The sequence below is a fragment of the Anser anser genome (genome assembly GCF_964211835.1).
Source record: "Anser anser genome assembly, chromosome: Z".
NCBI lineage: Eukaryota > Metazoa > Chordata > Aves > Anseriformes > Anatidae > Anser > Anser anser.
The window spans coordinates 12,475,846-12,502,490 of NC_139723.1; the positions used below are offsets into that span (position 1 = coordinate 12,475,846).

Sequence of the window (26,645 nt, forward strand, 5' to 3'; positions counted from 1 at the left end):
CACTACTTTCTCTGCAGAGAGTTTCGCTGTGTCCTGACTGTAGCTGGGTTTGTTCTGGGTGATGCTGCTGCTGCTGCTGGGCACAGGGGAGCCATCTCTGCCTCCCCCAGACACTTGGCCTCCCTAATGACCCTACCAGAGATGATGTTAATTATTTTTCACGGCCACCTGTCTTCAGAGCAGGGTGGATACCGGTTTCTCCCAGCAGCACAGAGCTCCTCTGGCTCCCCAGGAGCACTCAGAGAAGCGTGCTGCTCCCACCGGGCAGGAGTTTGGGAATGTGTCCTTCCTCGCACCCTCCCCAGCCAGGGACCTCGGTCCTCACGGAGCACAAGACGTAGGTGAGGGTAAGTGTAAAACCTTTGCTGGTTGAGAACAAAACCATCCATATGTTTTCAAAACACAAAATGCATTTTAAACAATTCTCTGAGATGCGAACTAGAGCTGATCTGGTAATACTTCACATAGCTACTATATATAGTAGGATGGTACTTTACGTTTTAAAATAACCAGTAACACCAGTTTGATCAGATGTGTCAGACCAGCTGTGTACCAGGCAGACCACACCATTGGGTGCCAGAGGCAGAAGACACCCATGAAAGCATTTGCTACACACTTGGAAAGGCAGAGACTGAACGCTAAGAATGACAAAAGAGTGGCATCCGAAAAGCAAGCCTAATTTGTTTTGCATGCTCGGGATGGCGCTTGGATCCTTCTGATCCCTCCTACCAATCCTGCATGCTGTGCCAACTGGCCACATCTGCACAACGTGCTGCTCTGATCGCTCAGCAAGAAGAGGTTCTAGATATGGGATCTGGACATCTGTTCAGGGAAAGGGGACAGTGCATAAGCAGGGATACACCCATCAAAGACATCATAACTCCTCTGGCTTCCAGAAGCAGTTGTAAAAAACAAATGGTCACAAGAGGTACAGCTTCACTGAAAGCAGCCCCCTAAAGGAAAAACAAAAGGTCCCTTCGGGCTCTCTGGTGCTCTTCACACAAGAAGTTTCTGCAAGGTTATCAGTCTTCAAAAGAAGGTCTTGGTATGCATCCTTCCACTTGAAACAACACCGTGTTGTAATCGTGGATGCAGGTTGCAAAACGGAAGACCTAACTAGTGTACATCTGCTGTTATTCCCTGGTGAAAGCGCAAGTGAAGGACCAGCACTGCTACCGAACCATAAATGCAATGTCCAGCTGGATTACTTTCAGCTGCTGCAGCTGCCTGCAGCTCAGCCACCGGGCTGACGAGGCAGCAAAGTTATGGAGATGCAGAAAAGTTGGAACAGAGCCACTGGGATTTAAAAAGACACCTCCTCAGGTTCCTGCTGCCAGCTCACAGATTGCTCCAAGCTGAAAACCTACAGCACCCAGAAGACAGGCTGTGCTCACAGGCACTGCAGTGACAGCACGTGTCCGAGAGATCGAATCTGGGTACTCAGGAACTTTTATTTTATTTTAGTACTACAGCAGCAACACTGAGCATTCCTCCTACAGCACAGACTCAAAACAGTGCCTGCAGGACCATTCAAATGTTTTAATTTGGCAGTGCTCACAGTTAAGTCTGGTTATTTTGGGGTGGACATACTGATGTATGAGTTTGGAATTTTTCTGCAGTTGTTTTTGAGCAGATATCTGTGGGCTTGCACCTAAAGCAAAGGGAAAGCAGCAGGAGATAAATGGAGACCTTCGAGGCAAAAGGCACTCTGCTCAGGATTTTTCTTTTTCAAAAAAAAAAAAAAAAGAAAGCAATTAGTACAATGTAAGCAAACTGCTTGCAAAATCCATCTACTCAGCAAAGTAATTGCTTCCAAGAAGTACTCCTGGTGCTCTATGTGAAATACACAGTTTTTTGTTTTTTTTTTTTTAAACTTGAGATAAGAACAAAAACCCAAACATGCTAAAGGAAGTCAATCAGAGCTGACCTCATTTTCTTTTTAAATGTGTTACAATGAAAGAAATATTGCAGTAACATTGACAAAAATACCCGTGCAGGGGAGGTGTAAGCAGGGGAGCCCTGATGCACCCTCAGATAAGCCTTTGGTGGATGTCAATGAGAACTTCTGGTGATCCTAGCTGGCTTCTTACCATTTCTCTGCTCAGCTCAGAGCTGCAGGCATAGCAAAACCAGAGATGAGTGCAGAAGGAAGAGAGGCCATGTCAGCTCTGTGGGAAGAGCCCATGGCCCCAGCTGCTTCTCCTCAGAAGGCAGGCTTTGTAGCCTGGGGATGGATCACAGCTGTGCCTCACATAGTAAGTCCCAAACCAAGCAGCACAACAGGCTGCAAATCTGCTGGGCTCTTGCTAGCTGTTGTGCAAGCTACATGCAGGGAAGAGTAGGGCACATCATCTTCTGTCTCAGGTACCTTCTTGGAGAGGCAGGCAGTGAGGGATGCAGCTGCCTTCTCCAAAATCACTCAGCTTGGTCAGCTGGTGGCACCACAAGTGTATTGACTGATGCTAAAGTGTTCTGTCTCTGCTGTCCTGTTGTTTGAACCCTGACACGTAACTGCGTCCATTGCTGCTTGATGACAACAGGGGGCTACGAGCAGGGCAATGCCTGGGCAAGCGTTCACGACCAACTGACGGCGAGTTTGACAATCCCATGGTATTTCAAACACTTTCCTGAAAACACCCACTGGTGTTGTTTATCCCTGACTGCACTCCTTCCTCAAATGACACTTACCCGGCAAGATGCAGGTGAATGTCACCAGCTTATGCCTGAGTGCTCTGCAAAGCCCCTGGTGCTGGCTGCTGGTGTTGGACTTGGTGCTTCAGCACATGGGTGCTGGCCATGGTGCAGCTGCCCTCCTTCTACACTGACCCCTGTTTGCAAAAACAGGGCTGTACCTACCTAGTGAAGGACACGGGAGAGAATAGAGAGGTTCAGGAGCACCACTATGACTTCTGTGCACCCTCCCAAAGACAGGAAGTCTTGGCCCCAGCAAGTCACAAACAGTATTGCTCAGACTGTGCTGGTTTTTGTTCTCTTCCCAGTTGGTCAGGGAAATTCCCTCGAGACTAAAGTCTGCTGCTGTTGGACTCTGGTGTTTACACTCTATACATTACTGCAATTGCCTATTTATCACACTTATAAAAGAGAAAAAGAAAGGGAAAAAAAAAGAAAAGTGTCTCTGATGCACAGCCTGGATGTTCCTCATCTCCTTCTTACTCTGCACCACAGAATAATGCCTGTGTTCATCAGGGTCAATTTGGGAAGGACTTTGAGGTTGACAGAAGAGAGTTTAGTTCAGTTATAGCCATCAAAGCTGCTGCTAGCAGCAGGTCTGTGCTTCAAAGCTGCTGCAATCCAGGCATTCTGAGTGGGAAATGCAGTAATTCACAGTAGATGGAGCAGGGCACAGTAAGAACTAACATATCAAGCAGCAAGGGAATGAGTTTGTCCACAAAATGCGGTACACTACACCCTGTCAGGAGGCTTGAGAGCAGGTAAGGGAATGGCAGAGTGCACTGGCACCTGCAGGAGCTCTGCACATCACTGCACCAGACGCATGCAAACATTTGCAAATGCAATTTAAAGCTGAAGATTTTCCTCAGAAAAGTTCTGTGGAAAAATGTGCAAAACATGGAAAGAGACAACTCCAGAAGTTATTTACAACAGAAGGGGGCAACAGGTGACCTGATGCCTCTCTGTCCTTCTTCCCAGCCATACAGCCATACTCTCTGAATTTCGTGATACGTTGGCAGGCTGTCCCATTAAGCCAGCACCACCAGACCACGAGCTGTCTCCTTCCTGTGCTGAATAATCACTAGACACTTGCTGACAAAACCATTCCTTGCCACAATGCTTAGGCTATTCTTTTTTTTTTTTTTTTTTGGGGGGGGGTGGTTGGGAGGGGGGAGGGGGAGCATTTGTAACTAAAGCGATCTGCAACATGCTAAGCAGGGAGCAGGGAAGGAGTGCAAATTGAGGAATGGTCCTTACATCTCTCTGTGGCTTATTTAGCACAGCATAGCTTTTCAAAAGCATGTTATTTAATACAGTGCTGGAAACTGTTTAAGCCACTGCCACAACTGTGTTTGTGCTGGCTGGCTTCAAGGATGTCTAAATGTTTTCTTGTTGTGTTTTGTTTTGCGGGGTGGTGAAAGCAAAAGCACCTGAGCATCTCCATGTGGAGGGAAGTGCCGTGGCTGTCTGGGAGACGTTGCTGGGAGATGGATCAGGTGAAGGAGCCAGGGCTCCTCTGCTTTTGGCCTTCTCGGCGAGAAGGGCCAGGCAGGGCCCAGCAGGCCGCCAGGCACCAGAGGGGTCGCGCACACACTCCATGAGGCCTGCTGGCACCCAAAACACCTCACCCATGGCAGTTCTCAAGCAGTGGGACAACTGGGGAGGCAGCTGCTTCCAGTACGTGATGAAGGCACACTGATCAGCTCCGGAGAGCTCGTGAGCTCCAGGCAAAGCCTGGGGCGAGAGCTGAGGGCGAACGTGCAGCAGCAGCCACAGCAATGGGGGCATCCTCACAGTCCTCATACATGCGCCTCGGTCTCAAAGGATGGAAATAATCCATCGATGGAAGTAATCCAGCACAAGTCCCCTCCACCTACACCGCAGGACGATTCATCTGTGAAGCGAGTTAGCAAATGATTAACTGTTTTCGGATGTTTCTGTTACTGATATCTCTCATGCTGGTTCAGGAAGTTTCTGAACCTATCTCTAGCCTAGAAGCTCTTCTCTAACAGCTCTTTAAAATGCTGGCAATGTGCCTGACTTTTCCAATCACTTTGTGTTTCTTTTTTTTTTCCCCTAGGGCATTGGAGATAGAGGTGTTTAAACAATGAAAACATACTTTCAAGTATGCAGGCTTTTTTTCTTCCTCCTTTTTTTTTTTTTTTTTTGGTTAAAAAAGTGGTCTGTCCATGTCACAGAAGTGGAGGAGATAGTTTCAAGATGTGGTGACATACATCTCTTATTACAACAGATTTGCAAAGCACATGCAGAGGTCCACTATACCGCTATTGCAAAATGCTGCCTGCAAAATCATACATTCAGCCTTGTAAGCAATACTAGTACTTTTTCTACACATAGCACTAACTGCTTTCTTAAAAACAAACAGAAAACCTCTCTAAAGCAGTATCAGAAGCCTTCTGCTTGTGCATATATATATATTGATTTCAGCTTTCTTACATGAAAGTTAAAAGATACTCAATAAAATTGTTACATACAGCATACATTTCTCTTTCCTGTTTGTAAGCAACAGCAGCAGGAAGAGGCAGTGAACTTAAACTTCAGATGAAAAGCAGGGTGTCAGAGCTTCTCTAATAAAACTTTTGGCAACATTTTATTTAGTCCTGTTTTAATTTTTTTGGGGGACTTCCACTCAGCAATGAAATATGCAATGGAGACATCCCTTAGCTGACCCCTTGCAGGATCTGCTCTGCTGTACAAGTCACAGGTAACTTCATGGTCAGGTTTTATTATCTGGTTCATGTCCCTACTTTGGATGGAGAAGGGCACATCTGCAGCTTGAGGCACTGTCGCAAATGCCGTGCCCTAGACCACCAGTCAGTTTGTGCCTGGACATCCCTCCCAAAGAAAAATACCCAAACAGGCAGAACTGCTTTCTGCATCAACCCACCCCAGCCCTGCCTGGTGTCCCTGCAGTGAGCATTACAGCCTGGCCACTGTTTAGGTGGACCCAGACGGGGTCCAACCAGTGGTCCCCAGGCAAATATATCTAAATACAGATGTTCTGAGCAAATGCCCACCTACCCACCAGCCTGGCAGGCAAGATTTAAAAAAAAAAAAAAAAAAGTACAATTTTCAAAAGTAATGTGAGGTTTTAAAATATATATATATATTAACAACTCTGAAAGTGTCTCGGGCATTCAGAATTTATTCTGAAAGTAAACAACTTGCAGGTGGACTGAAGTGCATGAAACATGTAATTTCAGCAAAAAAATAAAAACAAACCCAAAGCATTTCAAAATTAGAAACAAACAAACAAAAACAGAAAAAGCACACTGAATAAACAGTTCCCTGTTAATAAAATGCCATTTGCTTGTGAAATTAGAATTCATATCCATAAAAGAAATGTAAAAGATTATATTCTCAATGCACATTCCTGACAATAGTTTGATTAGATCCACTCATTGTTTAAATAAGTCTGTTTTTAATGCCCACTGAATAAAACATGGGATTGGATACCACAGGCAGTGTAAGACACAAGAAATGCTTCTGTTTCACAATCTAGTTCCAAAGATGAGTGGAAAAAAAATGTCCTTCTTCCAGGACTAAAGCTCTATATTCTGGATATGAACACTATCAGGATGGTGGCTACATATTGTTTTAGGGAAATAGGCCTTAAATTGCTTTTCTCTGCCACGCCAGGAGCCTGAAGCACCCGGCAGCATCCTCCTACAGCTCGCGCCCCGACTCCCATTGCAGCGGCTGAGCTGGCTCTGAAAGGTGTTGACCTTCCTTGCCAAGTGAATGTGAGCAGAAAGGTAAAGCCACAGATAAAAAAAGGGAGTGGAGAGACAGGAACAGAGGGGAGGGGAGAAGGGGTTGGGTGAAGAATGCCCCCAGAATTTAAAAAAAGGAAAACATCCTGGGGAACGGTGAAAAGCACTAATGTATTCTTTGCCGTGCACTTAAAAGTTGCATTTCTTGAGTGCATACAGTATTGTACACACCTCACATGCTTCTTTGGCAGGGCAAGCAAGGCAATGCTGAGCATCCTGAAGCCTCCTGCTACTCAGAACCAGCACATAGCGGGACACGGTGCGTGGGGCATGCGGGCTTCAATGCACTGCATGCCGGAGTGCTCTCCTCATCTCAAGAATGCTACATTAGTTATTTCTGGCTAATTAGCTCGCTTTATTGGTTTATTTAAACTGACCCCTCCTCGCTTTGCCTTGCTCTACCTTGAAAGAAGCCAAAACGTTCTGCTTTTTAGGAAAATGGTGCCATGAGGCAGGCAGAGCAGGGACAGGCAGGGGGATGTTGAGGGGCTGCAAGGTGGTGGCAGGAGGTGCTGGGGGCTCACTGCTGGGATGGGAGCCCCTGCTGAGACCTGGGAAGGCCAAAGCCAGCCACCTGCATGCCTTCAGCACCTGGTCTGCGGCTCTGGGAGGGCAGGCTTCTTCAGCAGAGGTCGCAGGACGACCCCGGTGTGGCCGAGAACTGCCCCCACCTTCACATCTCAGATGCCTGCATCCTGGCACCAGAACAAAGGCAGAGCGAGTGAAAAGCCAGCTCGATGCACTCCTGCTCCATTCACCTTGTTACGCAACAAGCACCTGCATCGACTTGATGATGAAAAAACTGTCACCTCTTCAAGAAACGATGAACGCGTTCCACTGCTGTATACTACAAAAGATACTTCCAAAAGAATGTTTTGTTGAAATAAATGAATGGGGAAATCATGCAAGTTCCAGAAACTGTGCCAAGCATTGTAAGAAACATTGATTTATTCTGTATTTCACAACAGAGTCTATCAGCTTCTGTGACCAAGGTACAGGCACTCTTTCACTCTCCCTGTTAAGTTTCATCCACTGTCACTGAACAGAGATACTTCCTTTTCTCTACCATGAACTATATACTGGTCAGCTTCAGAGTAAGAATTTTAGCCATGACAAGTTCTTGGAACATCAGTCTTTGGTTTCCTAAGTGGTGCTTGGTATTACGCAGCATGCTGGGAAAAACAGTAGACATGCTGCAGCTGCATGCTTCAGATTAACCTTATGGGTGGTCAATATCTTAGACAAAACACAACATAAACTAAAGTGCACTCAATTTACCTATCTTACAAATCTTTCCTTCGTTCTACTGTCAATCTTACAGATTTTTCTAGCCTTCAAGACTTGTGCACTACCCTGTTACATCCATCCTGCACACTAAGATGGGACACCCTTCCAGTAACCCACCAGTATCCACGCGACTCCCAGCAGCGCAACCCACGTTTCACCTGATTTCTGGCAAGCCAGGTTGCCAGAAATCAAAGGCAAACCTCCTTCTGTTTTCAAAACTCATACCTGCAACTGAGGTAACCTAAAAGTTTCATGTGCGGCAAGTGCAGCTAGCAAATGGAGATTGTGGCTTTATTACGGTACATGCTCGGGAGCCTATGGCAGAAGAGTTGCTGACCAAGCAAGCCCTTTGCTATTCTTAATTATATATATAAACACTCACTATAAATAGGCTCAGCTGACAAGTCACATGCTTCAAGTGAAGCTGTAGGTACAAAAATGGAGGCATAGCTCTGAACTATCCCAAATGCAGACCACAACCTCTCTAACTTCTTTACAGGTGAAAAAAAAAAAAAAAAAAAGGAAGAGAGAAACTTCTCATTCTCAGGTGGAGCCTGAGACTGAAATACCTGAGGATATCAGCAGGAACACCACATGCTACGTTCACCTCGTACCTTAAGGTAGAAGAACAGCTTCTAGTCTCCTCAAATGCATTCCTCTGCTCCTCCAAGGAGCAGGAAGGGCAAAGTTTTCAAGTTGCAAACTGTTAATGCGTGTCTGAAGAGCTCAAAAGGCAGTCCAAATAAAAACTACAAGAAATATATAGCAGTTTCTTTCGCGTGCAGCAGTATCTAAACAAAAGAGTTGCTGCAGAGGGCAAACTGGATACCATCAGTACAAAACACAGACAGAGGAGAAATTTTTGATTCAGAAACAAAGAACCAATTAGTTTTCTGCATTGCTGTTACTATCAGAAACTGAAAATATGCTAGTGTTATATTGTTATATTCTTTTGCTTGGGCACACACATGACAAAGGCAGGGGATCTCCTGGTTATCACTGACCTTGTCTGCACAGCACAGTCTTTCTAATGGAATAGACTGAAATGCTTGTGCCCACAGCGCCCAAGCCTGAATGTCTGGCTGAGCAAACCAGAAGTGAAGGGTCAGGAGAGAGACACTGGGATTCACTCTCGTGCTCCAAAGTCCCACAAAAACAGCTGCAGTAAGAGGAACCAAGGCAGAAACGACAAGCTGAACGATACAGCACACCCTACCAAAACCTCTGTAACCACATAAATACGTGAAAGAGCACCGTGCCTTAGGGGTGCAAGGCAAGCCTCATTCTGCCTGTGCTGGGCAGTACTGCTGCGCTGGTCAGGCTGTTCTGAGCGCTGGCTCTGCTCTGGGGATGCAGCTATATTAATTTCTCAGACTGGCACAGCTTTTTTCCATGCCACTCACTGCCTCCAGAGGAGGAACCAGGCCATCACGGTGTGCGCAGCTGACACAACGTGGAACATCAAATACTTGCAGACATGCTTTGCAGGTCTGCCAGCTCAAGACAAACAGCTTTTACATTACAAATTTCTGCTCTGACCTGTGCAAACAGGGATTAGAAACACCCACAGGGTCGCTCTCACACTGCTTCCTACATGGTATGAGCAAAGGGGAGTTGCCATGCCTTTCTATTTGCAGAAAAGACATGGCTTGACTCCTTCAGCCTGTGTCTCGCCCCATTCATGAGGCTTTTCAGAGCCTGGAGGTATGCAACCTCTTTGTGGCCCTTTTCCCAATTAACTGGGAGTAAGGGCTGTTTTCCACATCACTTACAAGCTGACAATTCCTTACTATGCATTGAAAGAAATACATTTCCCCATTAAATGTTTGTAACCTGGAGGTAGACACCTCATTACTTAAAGTACTTAACCAAATTAATGGCTCTGCTGGCAAATTTTTAAATGCAACCCACCTATATCAAACACAGACCTTGTGGCTGCTGATTAATAGGCACAAGATAGACTTTGTAATAATGTTATTAATCACTCTTCATTTCTCACACTGCCTGCCAGATGATGAGAGAAATCAAAAGCCTGTTCCTCACCTGTTCACTTTAAATGAAATGAAACTTTTTTTTTTTTTTTTTTGGTAATTATGTAGAAGCTTTTCCTCACAATTCACGGGAACTAACTGAAATACGTGTGCAATAGCATCTGCACCAAAGGGACTGGCAGGCAACACTGGGTTCCCAGCTGGGCATGCTGCCCTGTTTTGGGGCACCAGTGCAGCAACCATGCTATGTTTGGATGTGTGAGCACAGTTTCCAGTATGTCCTTTCCTCTAATAGAAGCAGGATGCACTTACGGTAGAAAATATGTCATTACATATGTTTACTTTGATAATTAATAACCAACTTAAAAAAATACATGTCACTCAAGCAATCCAGTTACACATCTAAAACCACTTAATATCTTCTTTTAAAAAAACTTCCTTCAGTTTTCTTTTTATGAACTACAATTTTCATTTTTATTTTGTTTAATGGAAGAGAGCATCAGCTATTCTATAAATATGCAATAGATTTACACCCCTTTTTTTTTTTTTTCTTTTTTTTCCTATCTACACACACTGCTTCTTCTGGAAAAATTCAACTTTATGTTACTCGTTGTAATTCTAGAAAAGTAAAAACTGGGCACTTAAAAGTGACTTCAAACAAAGGCAGAAGAGAATTATCAATTCCATATGTAGAAACAACTTCTTCCTGGGGTTATAGCAATACCAGAAAATGGGAAACAGCTCCCCAAACCGCTTTTAGGTGAACACGGAAGGTACTGAGTCCAGGGTCAGAGGAAACAATTTCCATGAAAAGAAGATAAAGGCAGTAGCTTGGCAGCTTTTCCTGCTTTAACAGCTAAATTCTCGCCTTTTCTTTAGGAGACAACTTCCTCTTTCACAAAGGAAAACATTTCAAAAATCTTAACTGTCCCTGCACATCTACAGCTATATTTTCAATTTCATGCTAAGATGCCAAGTCATTTGTTAGAGCAGAAAGCCCCAGATACCTCTTAGTCCAACACAATGAAAAACAATAGATGTGCTCCTTCTCGCTTCCCTCACAAACTTATTTGAAGCATGGTTTTGTTTGTCTGCTAATTTTAAATAACCTCCCAGGCTTTTAGCACCAATGTGAAGACATTATTGCTTCAGCCCCCTGCGTCACGTAGTGCTGCTCTCTGAGCAACAGCCTGCAGCAGCAAGCTCTGTCACTGATGGTGGTTCCCTGAGCCCTAGTTCCTCGTCAGTGAGCAGATTCACACAACAGACAATGTTGAGAGCAGAAAAAACAAGCAAACAAACAAAAAAACACTTTAGACTTAGCAAATGATGTCATTGCTTCTGAAGCCCCGTGACCTTCCATACCAGCTCAGAGTCCTTTTATCTGCTCTCCAGGTTTTCCTCCGAGCTCATACGGATCATGCTTTTTGACCTTTCTCACCAGGCCAAGGACTTCAAATAAACAAGAGAGTAAATTCTAAAGGAAGCTGAGTTCCCAAAGGGTTCACGCGTTTGGACAGAGCAGCTATGGGGAGCAAGGAGAAAGAGGAAGGAGAAAAAAATGCCTAGACTCAGGCAGCCACTGAACTCGCCACCAGCCTGGCCACAGCCACCAGCCATGACGAAGCAGTAAACTTTCAACTTTAAGGACGTGCATCAAGTGTGCAAGTGCGTGACAAAGCTTTATTCACAGAAGGTTGAAAACAAAATTAAAAGGAAAAAAAAAGACCTTTGTCTGAAAGAAAAAAAGTCCATGTGTGGTCAGTGACGGTGCCCACAGCTGTATGAAATAGGAAGCTGTCCCGCTAATGACGCGAGAACGAGAAGTACTCAAATTACAATTTTCATTCACATATTCCTCTTCAAAATGCATGCACTGAAAGAAAACAGTCAAACAAACAAACAAAAAAAATAACTAGGCATTCTCCTATAACACATTTCTCATGTTGAGACTGCAAGTAGGGAAGCACAAAGGCTGCTGTTCGAGGGCTGCAGTCACTACCCCACCAATCAGAACGAGGGCAGATGATGCATCTCAGATGTGTCCACAAGCATTTCTACTGGAAGTAATTTCCTATTTTGACATTGAGAGCGATAATTTCATTAAAACTATAGAAGCAGGAATAATCTCAGACTGAAAATTATATTTTTCTATTTTCACGGACACCCTCAGATAAACAGAGGACTCGGGCTACTTGCTCCTGCTGCCCAAGTGAGATGAAACACACCGCCAGCAGCACCCTTCTCCTCTCCCACAAAACAGCCTCTTGTTCAAAATGTTTTCCACTGTGGCAAACAAATGATCGTTCAGTGCTTCACTGAACACAGTTTTGCAATGTGACAAGTTAACAGCAGGCTTTTTTGTTCACAGTTTCTCAAGCCGAGGTCTATCTGTAAATTTGGCTTTGACTTTTTGGCTTAGCCCTTCAGTGGTTTCCAGTGATACTCAAATGGCATCTCAAAGATGAAAACACCTAAGCCAGTACTGGACATGCATGTTACTCCAGATCTTCCCACACTGCAAAATGCTGTATTTTAACAGTCACCAAGGATGTATCAATTTTAGCTGGCAATGCAATAAATTCAATTGGGAGAGTCAGAGAAGAAATTAAGCAAAACATTTAGAAGCAAACTCTCCACGCAACTATGTGCTTTACAGAAGATAAAAATGTTACCTTTCAAGCAACCATTTTGCAAAAGCATTACTGTTAACCCTTCTAAAGGATAGAATCTCATCTTCTGTTCCAAAATATTCAGCTGAGAAAGTCTAAGATCAGCAGGTCTTCTTAGCCATGTGCTGAAATTTTACATGCATGTTTTCTTGCACACACAGATTGCTAAATTTTTTCTTGTTAACTATTTCTACCCTGGGCCTTCAGCTTTTTCCAAAGTTTGCTGAGAGTTCTAGGTTAGAATGAACGTGCCATAAATGAGTGTCCATCTCAGCTACTTCAGAGTAGCCCAGGTAGACGAGTACATTCATGGCTGTTGCATTGGTAGGTGGAATTAGGAATTAGGAGACTGAGATATGGCACTAATTCATTTTGTTTTTGTGTGCATTTTCACTAAGTGAATTTAACTGTACAGAAAGCAGTTTGTTAGTTCACCTGCACCCAATCTAAAAGGTTGTCTTCTGTTGCTTGGGGGTAGGGGTGTGTTTTTCAAATGCACAAAGAAAGAAAAAAAATCAAATAAAATTCACAAAGAAAGATAAAAGTCAATTCCCTTGGCCTTGTTGAGAATAAAACCTATTTTTGAAATCCATTTTTGTGAACCTTTTGGAAACAAGAAACCACCTATGCAAACAATTACAAGAGTCGTTCGTTTATTTATTTATTTATTTAAATTAAAAACTGAACATGAGTGTAAATATTGAACTACTCAGGTTTATCTTTCTCTGGCCATTCTTGGAGGAACCCCTAGAGTTTGCCCTTTAAATTTATTTCTTCCCTGAAAGGTAATAAATTATAGTGAAGTCAGGGGAAAGACTTTTATTAAACAAGGCCTCATTTCCATCGTATGTAAAGAAATGGATTTACTATAGCAATTTTCCCCCTTCAAAAATGAAATAAAATGATACCACATTCCTGCCTTGGTAAATGATGGAAGTTCCTCAAAGCAGTTTCAAAAGATCCCGAACGAAAATAAATAATGCTTATTCTTAACTGAAGGGGGAAAGATGGGGGAAACTTCCAAATGGATTCCCAAGGGTGAAGTGATGAATTACACAGGGATACCTGGAATACTTTAGAGAAAAGACTGTTACCAAGGACATATCAGCTTTAGCTGAGGATGCAATAAATTTAATTGGGAGAGTCAGTGAAGAAATTAAGCAAAACATCTAGAACCAAACCCCCAACACACCCAAACAGGCTCTGGGTTCAGAGAAAGAGCTGTCTGGATTCGGAGCAACAGAAACTTCTGTTTCAGCAGCAAGAGCTTGCTCAGGCTTGTTTTGAAAAAGGAAGCTACTGATGAGGTTTATGACGTAAACTACCCACACTGTTATTTTCACATGCCACATTTCCTTATTCTTTATTTTCTTGCAAAATCCTCACCTGCCAGGCAGCAATGAGACAGGATTTGTTTTGGGGCTACACTGCCAAATTTGATAAGATCAACAGTAATTCATTTTCTGGAGTATAAACAATAGTAAAAATGACCAGTGAGTGAGATTTAGAGAGATCAGTAAGTGTCACAGAGCACACATGTTATTGCTTTTACTAGAAGAGTACGAAAAGCAAGCAAGAAAAATACATCCATCCAAGTCCAAAGTGTTTTAAACTTAAGACACACTCCAATTACTTCGTAACTATGTATGCACTGCAGCTTACATCTTTAGCAAGATTTCATGCTTCCATTTCTTCAATTGAAAGCAGAAACCCATTTTTCAAAAAATAGTTATTCATGAAAATTATTAATCCTTTTATAAAATAGTGCAATATCTAGCTAATGCAGTAAGAAACGTATATCAAGAATATATATATCATATATATTCATATATAAGAATTTGGACACTTGTATGAATATAAAAATTACTAGTCCACTCTTATTAGGGATAACAGACATTGTGAAAATTCCATTTTTACTGGTATTAAAACAGACTGATTTCACAGTTACATACTCTAACAAATATAAACAATACTCTGAAGACTTCTGTTTTCCTTCACCTATGTACAAGCTGAAGGTACACAGATTTTTTTTTTTTTAAACTCAGTATCAAAATGTTATTAAGACAGAAAAGAAAAAAAAAGTAACACATGATAAGCATTAGCAGCCCTGGCAACCATCCCCACCCCAAACTGTACGTGTTCTCTGTTTTTGTCAAAGGAATCTTCAGAGGAGCAATCACACCTGCTCATAAGGACTTCCACCGAGAAAAGAGAAAGCAACCCAAGCCATCAAAAATCTTACAGGGTGAGGTATGTTGTATGAAAATCTTGTATTTTAATGAAGATTTCTTCATGCAAATATTTGATGATACAGCTTGAAATTATTGCAGTCATGCTGCAGCTCTGAAAGCACTCATTATAAACCTTCCCCTCCTCCACACTGCTCATACAATGGTAATAACAATTAATCGTATAAACTCCACGAGGAGCGCTCCATTTAGACTACGGTCATCAGCCACAATTTCCCAGTTTACTTGACCGTGGGTTAAATTCACAGTTTATGCACTTTTAAAATATACTTATCTGAAAACACTGGGACTGCACATAACTGCACCCTGTGTGTTAGAACAGAAAGTCATTGATGCTCGGGCTCGTATTGCCAGCGCCAGTCCCAGAGTTTATTGCCCTGTTTTTCCGTCCGGACTAAATCAATACACAAGCGACATTACTGTGATGCAGGGGTCAGGCAGGGTTGGTGACTCTGAATGAGCCCCCCGTGCTGGCCACAGGGTAACCCGGTATTTATGGCTTCACATCCCCCCACTTCCAGCGAAGATGTGAAATGTGCCACCCTCAGCCTAACGCCAGCCGGATCTCACTCCCTGGCTCAGCTCTACGTGGAAAATGCAATCTTGTTAAGGGAAAAACATCTGGATGCTACTGTCAGGGCCACCACTACCTTGCGGATGGATGTCTCCAAATGAAGATGACATGTTTATTTACAGTCATCTCAGGGAAAACACTGCTGAAGAACTTGTCTCTCTTCATGCCAGCAGGACTCCTTAGGGAGAAGGCGATGAGGTGAAGCTGTCACCCTCTAGCCCCAGGGCTCAGAGTTAAACCCCCATCCTCTCTGAAGGATCCTCGTATCAGCTGCACTGTGCTACCAGAGCTGATGTTTGCTTTGGACCACGAGAGTAACTTTCCATGGGCAGGGAAGGCCTGCTGACAGTCAAGTGAATCCATGACCAAGCTCTGGCTAGACAGTGTCATCTTGATACCAGCCCATGACCACTTACTCGGTGACTGTCAAAATACATTTCATAAAGCTTAGGTTTAAAACCTTTAAGATTTAGCAGCCGGTGAAGACAGGCCATGCCTGTTAGCCACATGACACTGCAGGGGTATGGAAATAAAGACATCCCTCCGGTGACACTCAGGGTGTTTTCGTTCAGGCTGCAGCACTAATTCTTGCTCTTTTCATTTTCTACTGCCAATTTAGTAGTCTTGTTGCACGGGGGGAGGAAGTGGGAAAAGATGCAGACCATACGTCATAAAAGACAGCGTAGATATTGAAAACATCTTTTTAAAATGTGCTCTCATAGAACTCCATGTTTTTGATTGTGGAATAAAACAGTGCATTTCAATCAATCACCCAGAAAAGTTAAAGTTATCAATAATGCATTCTGGGTGCTTTAGTTGCCTGTCCACATACAGCATGTTGAAACTCGGTATGTTACCACAGTTATTTGCTGCTTTCCATCCCCATTTGGTACTTAGTTGTGAAAGAGAAGCTACAAAAGTACAAAAATAAGTCTCTCATGCAATTCATTACTGCGGCAGAAAGAGAGGGCAGGAAAAAAGCTGTTACCGAGCAGTTCCACCCTTCCAGATGTTTATACTGAACTTCCAGATGTTTTCCTTGCATCTATTGCTTCGTTATAATATGGGAAGGGACTGTCTTCAAACACAGAAAGACTCCTTTAAATCAAAACAGTTTAGACAAAAAGAACCTTCACTTTTTTTTTTTTTTTAATTTGTGCTTACGTTGGTTTTCAAAATCTTACAGATTAAACCTTACTCCTACAAAGTGGATGGTCTTACAGGCCGGGAAGGCCTAAGTGTCTTCTTAGTTCCCGTGAACATAAAGGGTAAGCAATCAGGAGTGCATTGTTTGCTCTCCCTCTGTCCTAGGGGGTAACTGTGGTGCTCAGCTCAACAGGCTTGCCTGGTCTGGGCCAAACACCATTGAGAACTCACCCAAAACAGAAGGCTAATTGGATGGATCATAGGAAGAGCTGTTGCTATTATTATTTCAAATTTAGTTATAAAACCTCAGTATCATAATCTCAGATACAGCAGTTTTCCAGCCTGTATCAGGAAGACATAATGATTAATTACAATGAAAGGACTGGCAAAACTACCTCATAATTTTAATGATTCTGCAGGGGGACCACACACCAGGTTCAGTTTTTTGCCTTTATTGTCTCTTGTATCATAATGGTGGCAAAAGAAGGTTTTCAGACAAAGACCACATTCTAGACAGGGAATACTGTCCAAAGATGTGCACGGAGGTTTAGGGAAGAGTTATCCACATTATGAAAACAGGAGCTGATAAGCAAGGCAGGAGAATATACAGGCTGACCTTCCAATGCTTGTGATCTAAGCTGATACTTTTCTTCAAATGCATGTATATAAGAATGCACAAAAACACCTAGTCTTACATGGCTTGTTTCATTTCATGAAAACCCAAAGCAGAGCTAGTTTTTCAGACGTGAGCTCTGAAATCTGCTTTTTTTTTTTTTCTTTTTTTTTTTTCCCTCCTTTTGATGTTTTCATCACTTCTTAAAAGAGCAGTTAGATACTGCCACCCTCTTTTGGAACAAATCTGCAAATCTGCATCTGGCCCTGCTGAATGCTTTCACAGTCCAACTATGACTTCTGCAAGGAACAGCAGTTTAGCTTTGTCCTTAAAAAGAAGATGCAAAAACAGCGAGGACAGAAGGGAAGAAAGATGCCAGCTTTCAGCTGTGGCATCCGCTAGGTTTCTGCCTGTTCCTTTGACTGCTCATTTAAACCTAACACATGTTCGTGGTGAAATGCAAAGTGTCATTGGGTTGCAAGCCAAACCAGACCCGATTTTATGGCCGTGTGCGGTATACAGATCAGTCCTGCCTTAGCCCCAGCGCACAGGAAAAGGCATGCTCTGGAGAAAGAGCTTTATGTTCCCTGCCACATTTGAAAGATTTCAAAAGCCGCCTTGTTAGAAGAAAAAAAAAAAAAAAAGCTCTCAACTATGAAATCACTTCCTTCTGTTTAAAATATTTCACTCAAGGAAAAAAAAAAAAGCTAAAAACAAAAGGGCATAAAAAGAAAAAAAAAATATGTTCTTCGCCTCCGACGTGCTCCCGGGACTCGGTACCCCGGCTCTGCGGGATGACGCCGGGTGCCAGACCCCGACCTCTCCCGCTGCACAATCGGCTGCTTGTGCGTGGTGGCTGGCGGCCATCCCGCTCGCCGGCAGCCCCAGGGCATCGCGCTCGCTCCTGACCGAAACTGGGGTCCTGGCCAGGCCTGAGGACTGGGGGTGTCAGGCAGTTCCCATGCTGACTCCCTCCCACAAAAGGTAGCGTGATGGAGAGAGGGGAAGAGGTGACCTGCTCGCACAGAAAAAGCCACACAGCATAAGATACACATTCAGCCATTCCAGGCAGTCCAGGACACCCACCTTTTCAGCCTTTCCCAAAGCAGAAACAAACTCTTCCCCTGCAGCACTGTGGATCAGCTAGCTTTGGGAGGAGGCACTTGGGACGTATGATGCTTTGAAATTAAATCTGTTGCTTGTGAAAACTTTAAACCAGATTTGCAAGTGGACTTCAAGCAGTGCAAGAGCACCAAGACACCCAAAGGATCAGTAAGTTCTCTCCTCCAAACTCAGACATCCCCTACCTAATCAGTGCTTCCAGCTGATGCTCAACTTTCATTTCAGAACCAGACAACAATCCTCCACTGGAAGTGGTAACTCGGTGATACGGGACAGCTCTCGTCAGCTGGTGGCAACTAACGAGCTTTTCTCACGGTTCAGTTAGCAATCTGCTTAACACCCCGATGTACAAAAAAACAACCTCCCCAAATTCTCTCTGGTTGCCCCTACGCCTGATTCCTGGCTTCAGGCTGATCTTCCTCATTTCTATACTGCTGTTTCTCAGCCTTCTTTACCTTGCAGCTGCATCTCCCAGATGATAGCGAGGTGAAAGCATTGCTGCTGCTTTACCCGACAGCCCTATGACTGAACTGTTCCAGCCAAACTGCCTGGAAGTTGCTTTGTCTTCCTCAAAGAGATCCAATAAAAGACTGTCTCTCACTAAAAATGGTGGTTTTTTGCAGATTAGAAGAGGTGCTAAAGCAAAGTGTGTGCACAACGCTGAATGAATTTAGCTGCATCAGTGATAAGAAATAAGGTCCTGTTAGGGTTTTGTGGAAAACTTAACATGTGCTACCCGCAGTACCGACAAATTTTACTCCAAATACTCTAAATGAAGAATCAGAGATATTACTGAGCTACATCAGCAGTTAAACTTTAGTCACCTTCAGTTTGGCTAATGCTACTTAGCCATTGGAGTTGTTCCGCTGTTTTGAGAACAATAAATACCTTGAAAAAATGAGGCTCTTATTAGGGGCTACTCTAGGTTCTTTGTATAGCTGTTGTGGTCCGGGTCTGTGGTGCTGTTGTGGTACTGGGTGGCCTCCACCCAGGAGAATGGAGGAAGGTACAGTCAGTACCTATGCTTCCAGCTGGCCCCATGCATGCTTGGTATTAACTACCATTTGCAATTTATTCGGTGACTTATATATTGCTACAATTCTGCATTTTACTGTTATCAGTGCTTTCTATTCCCCATTCGCTTTTTTTTTTTTTTTTTAATGCCTTAACCAGTCATTCTTCTTACAGGAAATACTTCACTGTTATATGAAAAGTAATTTACTCAGAAGAGGAAACAAGGATCTATTTCAAAAAAAAAAAAAAAAGAAAAGAAAAAAGAAAAAAAAAGGAAAAAAAAAAAAGAAAGTCTTCAAAACCCAAGTTCTCTTTGTTTCCTTAACCTCATCTTGCCTTCTGCAAGGAGGGAGGTATGGAGAGACAGGTTTCTGAACCACCAGGCAGTCAAAAGAAGTTTAACCCAACGCTACAGCCTCCCATGCAAAACTCTGAAGGATGTTCTTTCCCTAAAGAAAAAAGCAGGACACTTAGGAATACAGCTTTTTAATGGATGGACCTGGTAGTCCTACACAGTCCATATTCTGGTTAAAATGCAAATTGCTAGGTCAGAAAGCAGCATGCACATTCTTAAACTAAAACACGAGTTGTCACGGTGACTCACAATAAAGCTCTGTAACCATCTTCTTTGTCTGTACAGGCAGTAACTGTTAGAAAGCAAAAATCACAGTGTAAAACCACGGATATCAGGACCTTAGAGCAAGAACCTTGGCTAAGTTTTGGTCCTTGGCGACTGGGTACTGTGGCATTTATGGATGACTAAGGCAACTTCACCATGCAAAAGGGAACTATTATCCCAAGAGACCCGTGTACCATGCTGGACGGTCTCATGGGTAGGTCCACATCTGGGGTTGAGGAAGCAACCAGCACCATCCCTGCCTGCCTGCAGCTCAGCTACATCTGCTGCAACAAAGGGCAGAAGAAACTGCAAGGAAAATCGCCAGAGAGTGGTGCCCTGTATCCAACATGTCCTTTCGCATAAGAAAGCTGAGAGCCCAAGACCAAAACCAAATACACCCATCCACAGAAAGACAGAAGACATCTGACCCCAAAGTGTGCCATGATATTCACGTCATGTTTCCTCATTTTCCAAGCTCTGAACCTCAGGGACCTCCCGAGTGTTGCACTGAAACACGTTAAAACCTCATGTTGTATCTTTCTGCATAAATAAAGTGGCAGTTTCTTAGATATACTTATAGCAGAGACCTGAGCATACTGTGCATGCAGTCTTGCCTAACGTGTGAAATCCTTTCACTGATAGCCTTTAGCTCCTCTTTGTTCTCCAGACACAAAGTACTGCCTGAATATGCACACTGCTTTTTGAGTAGCAAAAGGAAACAACAGGTTCTTCAGTGGATAGTGCAGCTTCCCCTGTATTATTATTATTATTATTATTTTTAAGATTGCAGCCATTTGGCATCTTCCAGAGCAAAAGGGTGAACACTGCCCAGGATAGGCTGCTGCTATAGGTTTCAAACCTGCATTGCTGCAAACAAACACGCAAACAAAAAACCAACAACCCTTACATCTCAAGGTCCTGTTTCTTCATCAGTTTCATGTCACAGGGCTGAGTGACCAAGTCTCTGATGTCCATTTCAATAAAAAGGCTTGATAATCCCAACACAGTAATGAATACTGGGGCTTCTTATGGGCCCTGCCTCTTCTACCATCCTTCAAATGCTGCTGACCTTCCAGAAGTTGGGCATGCATTACTGCAATCACATGATAAGAAGCAGAGAGGGGAACGTAGGTGGGACGAAGTAAATACTTACCAAGCACAATGACCACAGTCTTCAGGAGGCTCATCATCGTGTCCCGATTCCTGCGGGGTCCAGAACTGTGTCTGGACATTCTCATAGTCCTTTGGCGGACATACCCAAAGATATGAGCATATAGGACCACCATGACCACGAAAGTGACCAGGTTGAAAATAGCCCAGAAGACCAGGTAGGAGTCACTATAGAGCGGTGCCATGTTGGAGCAGTGAGTGATATCACAAATACAGTTCCATCCGACACTTGGTATGGCGCCCATTACGATGGCCATAGTCCAGATAACAACAATTACCACCACCACTCGCCGGTTGCTCATCCGAGTATGTAGCTGCATGCGAAAGACTGTAATGTGCCGCTCGATAGCGATGGCCAACAGATTGGCTACAGAAGCCGTCAGGCTAGTGTCAATGAGACCCTGACGGAGAAGCCAGGTGCTTACAGTCAATCTTCTAGTGTTGGGTCCTGTGTTAAACATTAAGTAAAAGTAGGCCAGCCCTGCAAAAAAGTCCGCAGCAGCTAAGTTGGCCATTAAGTAATAAATAGGAAAGTGGAATCGGCGGTTGACATAAATAGCCACCATAACCAAGAGGTTGGCCAGCATGATGAAGATGCAGACGGTAATCCCCAAGCCCATTACGAGCTTGCTGACAGTGTTCCATTCAGTGGCTAGATATTTTCCACTCCGGTTATAAAAGAAGGCAATGGTTTCATTGTAGTAGCACTGTGGTTCACTCATGGCTGTGGACTGAAAGAAGAGGGGGGGGGGGGGGGGAAAAGAGAGAGAAAAAGAACGACATCAGAACTAAAAACATATGATTGCCTGCACGGACAAGGCATGCACAGAGAGCAGGGAGAGGCACTGGAGGCAGGAAGGGAACACGCTTCAGAACAAATTTATTTTTTCAGAACAAATAGCATTCCACAACTCACAAACAATTGCTCTGAGGAGTCCAGTAACTGCAACCAGATTAGAAACAAACAGAAATACTTCCATCTGCTCTGGGAACTAGCATGACTTCTGACATAGTTGTAAATTACATAGTAAATATTAAGAGCTTCTGGCCAAACAGACCTGCTGAAAAAACTCACTCATGGAGAAGGGCATGCAATTCATAATTAAAAGACGTTACCTCTGTTATAGAATGCCTTATTTATGTTATCAATGCATAAAAACATTGTTTGTCTGTAGCTGTGTTAAAAGACAAGCTCCTCAATGAGCAGGAAAAGTTATTGCAGTTCTCAGGAGATTTTCATTCATTTAGGTCTCTGTCAGGGGCGTTTCTTGTGCTGTCTTAAAAATGGGGAAGAACAACACTAAATTAAAATCATCAATGTGTGCTAAGAACGTAAATTCCCAGGGCCAGTCGTCCTGTCTGTCCATAAAGCACGAAGTGCATTTATAAGCCATAAAGGAAGCCACTGGATTTCTAAGAGCATTCTCCTTTTACCATCAACCATGTTTCTAAACTGGGTTACAAATGCACTGTGCCTTTAGCTATAACTCACCTAAACTTGCTTATTTCAGTTAGAAAAGGAAGGAGTGAGGCAAGGAAAGAAAAAAGCAGTATTCGTCTTAGCAAGTGTTAAAAGCAACAGACTTTATTTCTTGCATTAAATATTGTTATGGCTATGTCAAGAAATACATGATTAATTTTCCTGCCAGAGTACCCAGCTGAGCACAGCTATGGGTGCAGCAAGCAAGGCCTGTACCCTACCAGAATATAAAAGTTTTGTGTAAAAACACTGGCCAACAAGAAAATGCTTAATAAGTTTCCTTCCTAAGTTATAATCAATTACTCAAGGTGTAATTCCCAAAAGGCAAACCTGAGAAAAAGAAACTCTTTTGAGTAACACACTGGTTCCTTGTTTAGCATGGCTTATCATAAAGGACTTAAAAATAAAATAATAAAAAGAAAACCAACAAGAAGTTCATGTCAGAAAAGTCTCTGTTTGAAGAGGCTCAGGAGACCTGTCTCTAGTTTTATGGCTGTGAAACTTTACTGACTGAACTTTTTTTTTTTTCTTAAACACAGAAAGAGAAGCAGTTTTAGCAAGAAAGCAGGTAATAAGACGAAATAAGGAACAGATCAACAATATTAACAGATAAGAATTTCTTCCCATTTAAAAATGCAAACCAAAAAAACAAAAACAAACAAACAAACAAAAAAAAAACAACATGTTTTAGACAGGTCCGGCCATTCTGAGGAAATGCTACAGCTAACACAGCCTTCACTTTGAAACCAAACATGTACACAATTGGGAAACAGAAATAGTAATTGGACTCAAGTGAAAATAGTATATGATAAAGATTTCCTTAGAATTACTACTCAGAGCTATTTCTGCTTGTTTTCATTTGCATCTCTTTGTCGTCACAACTAGGCTAGTTCCAATAAAGCAATGTACAAAACTTCTCACCTGTATCCCAAATGTGCCACATGATAGCTAGATTTGTGTTAAAGAAAAAGGTTTTTCTAAAAATGATTTTACCCCCAACCTAAACATTGATCAGAAACATTTGCAGACCCAGGATAATAAAAAGCCAGAGCAAATACTATTTCTCAGCACACTTACTATAAAACTTTTATTGTTCCTCTAGGATACATCAACTCTTAGGTTAGAAACCTTTCAGTCTTAATTATTTAAGAATTTAAAGAAGTTCTCAGGATCTCTCCACTGCCTAGAAAAAATGATTTACAAGGGATACTTAATAAAGGGAGACCTAGCTACAAGACATCTGGCTTTAATTCTTTGCTTAAATATTGTGTGGTAATAACAGGTCAACTATAAGAAGCCTTGAGGGAGGGAGGAAGTCATAGGAATGAATTAGTGGACCTTATAAAATCTTGCCAACATCTGCATTAATTATGTGAATGCCCTGTTTTTTGCCCTCTGTATGAATATCTGGACACAGTCTCAGTTACAAAGGAGGTCATGACTCCAAAATCTAGTGGAAGTTTGTGATCCTGAATAAATCCTATCTTTTTCCATGTATTTACTGATCTAAATGTTTCTTGTAGATGACTGCTGCCCATACTTAACAACTTTTGCTCCCCTGTTGCTCCTGCAGAGAGACAGAAACTACACCTGGCAGAACATATATTTTAATTTCAGAAATTGAAAATGTGGTAGATGTTGCTTTCCTTTTTCCCTTGTGTTGACTTTGTTTTGCATTTGGGGTTAGAACGCAAAATATTCCTCTGATTTTGTAATATTCTCCCCACACTCCTCATATGAAACCTGAAACGAGATAGGATAACACAAGGCTCATTGTAATATGCACGGAGTGTATTGCATTTGTCTCATTCACAAAGTGACAAGCCAGGGCTAAATGTGTGCAATGCCAATAAGAATATGCTAAGTGCTACAGAGCCAGACATTTTAGGTTTGAAAACAGGGTAGCACCTGAATAATCCCAGATGAACAAAACGAGGCTCACTAGTTTCTTTTCTTTTGAATACATAGGAACAAAAGACTCTGGTCATGTAAAGGATTTTGAAAGACGTTTTGTGCTCAGGGCATGCTAATCTAAAACCTGGAATCCTCCTTTAAGAGCAATCTTTTCAATCCCAGGGGAAAGAAGAGTTTTTCAGGGCCTCGGTCATGCAGGTGTTTGCTCTTGAGAGTTAAATTGGGAATTGATTGGTGTTCACCACTGGAGTTTCCAGACACCATAATAAATGGGTCCATTAGCGACAGTAATAAGGAACAGGTCGCTAACAAAAGTTCAAATCGGGGACTTCCAGATGATGGACTTTCTCGGATGCCAGCAGATATCCACGGGAAGGTTTTGACCTCACGGGTCATGAACATACAGAGATCCCAAGGCATCACATTTACCCATGATGCTGCTGTCTGGCTGCAGAGGCTTCAGCGAGAGGAAAATAAAATGTACCTCCGAGTACTGAAAGTGTTAATATACCATAATGACACACACAAGCAGGCAGACCCAGCCCCTCTCCTGCCCCTGAAGGAAAAGGGGCAGGGAAGTTTATATTTTAATTTCCTGAAGTTTCACTCAGTGTGTTTCATTGCATGGGTGAGCCAGATGTGCAGTGCCCTGAGATTTACCTCATCCATTTCATATATCTCAACAGAAGTTTAAAACAAACTGAGCCACAAATTGCCCATGCTAACTAAATCTCCAGGACACGTCTGCGCAGAAAAAAGACAACATCTGCATTACAAATCAACAAGATACATAAAGGAAAATTGAATAATAACTGGCTGAAATCAAAGCCTCCTCTAACCATATGAAGTTGATTTAATACCCAAGCCAAAGAACAACAAAATCCTGAGTATATGGGGTTAAAACCTCTCGAAAACATGAGACCTAGGCACAACCCCAACCCAGTGCACACAGACTGGGAAACTGAGCACCAGGACTTCATAAAGAAAACTCACTCTGGTTTTACAGCCAACACCTTTTCATCCTGCAGTGAGAATGTCACCTTGGCAGTGGCCTCTCCAGCCACTCTCTGCTACACGTGTCTCCTTGTCTCCTCCGCTGTGGTGGTACTGGACCATGCCACTGGGGTGGCAATGAGGAGGCTGGGAACAAGAGTGACTTTCTCTCCAGTGATCAGTGCTTGATTCATCCTGCTGCTGCCCCAGCCCCTCCAGCACGGCTGAAAGAGTGGGGTGAGGAATTGGGCCAAGGCACGGAGAGGCCTTGCCCATGGGGTTATTCTTGGGTGAGCAGCCCATTACCACCTTATCCTCCTGGGAGAAAGACTGGAGTGGAGAAGGCAGGGGGCGCCTGGAGCAGAAAGGTGAGAGGGGAGCTCTGGATCCTACCACCTCAGTGCATGAATGGCAAATGATCACTATATAAACTCCACTGCAATCTGAGAATTTGCAGAGTTCCTTAGTTCACCTAGCCCCCCACTTCCCCCAAGAAAAACACAACAGAAGACCCCCCACCAAGACATGTGTGCATTTATTTCTTGCTGAGAGAAATAGAGATGAACAGTCTTAGCATACTAAGGTCTGACTTTTATAGAGCCTTTAAAACTTGGAAGCCACAACAATGTTTCCATATCCAAGAAAATGTTTAAAAAGTATTTTAACCCTAAGCCCTCCAAACACAGTCTGTTTCTCTCCTTTTCCCCTTTACTGAATTAACCTTGACATGCTGCTGTTTTCTTACCCAGAACACGAAGAGGAGATGAAAATCCATTTATTTGGCAAAGACGCCTGGGAAAGATGACAACTCTGCATGCAGCAAAATGCCAAGTAGAAGCCAGAGACCTCAAATTTACAGAAGTCATTCAACTTGCATGCAGTCTCCTTGAAGTTTGCAAGACTCAGAGGAGACTCATCCTATACAGGATGAGATTTTAATTCTTAGGTAGCTACCCTTGGATCCCCAAAATAATATTTATCATTCTCAGTGCTATCCGGAAGTCCAGAAAATATTTCAGAGGAAAGGCAGAATTGGAAACAGTAGGTTAGGACTCCAAAACGGCAATAGGTGGCTTACAGGTCTACATTTAGTACAGCAGTGAATGGAAAAGCAATAGCACTTCTTTGAATTTAGCTAAATACTCTGATATTTACCAACATACCAGGAAGGCTTGAGCTGGAAGACTTGGGGAAACTGCCAGTTTCAAAATCCTCAAAAAGGGTATAAATTAAGAATATCTTTAAAATAAGCATAAGAGAGTAAGTATAGGAATAATTGATTCAATATGTAAATAATTTCTCAAGCTGCAATTGCA

General features: G+C 43.0%; 1 protein-coding gene across 4 annotated transcripts in view; it reads right to left on the reverse strand.

The window, feature by feature from the left end:
* LPAR1 (lysophosphatidic acid receptor 1) overlaps positions 1 to 26,645 on the reverse strand; it is a 72,265-nt gene that overhangs the window by 15,218 nt on the left and 30,402 nt on the right. For all 4 annotated transcript variants that reach the window (XM_083819151.1, XM_083819152.1, XM_083819149.1 and 1 more), the window contains exon 3: positions 20,926 to 21,673. In XM_083819151.1, the coding sequence (XP_083675277.1) occupies positions 20,926 to 21,673 (748 nt within the window). The remainder of the gene's footprint in view (positions 1 to 20,925; positions 21,674 to 26,645) is intronic.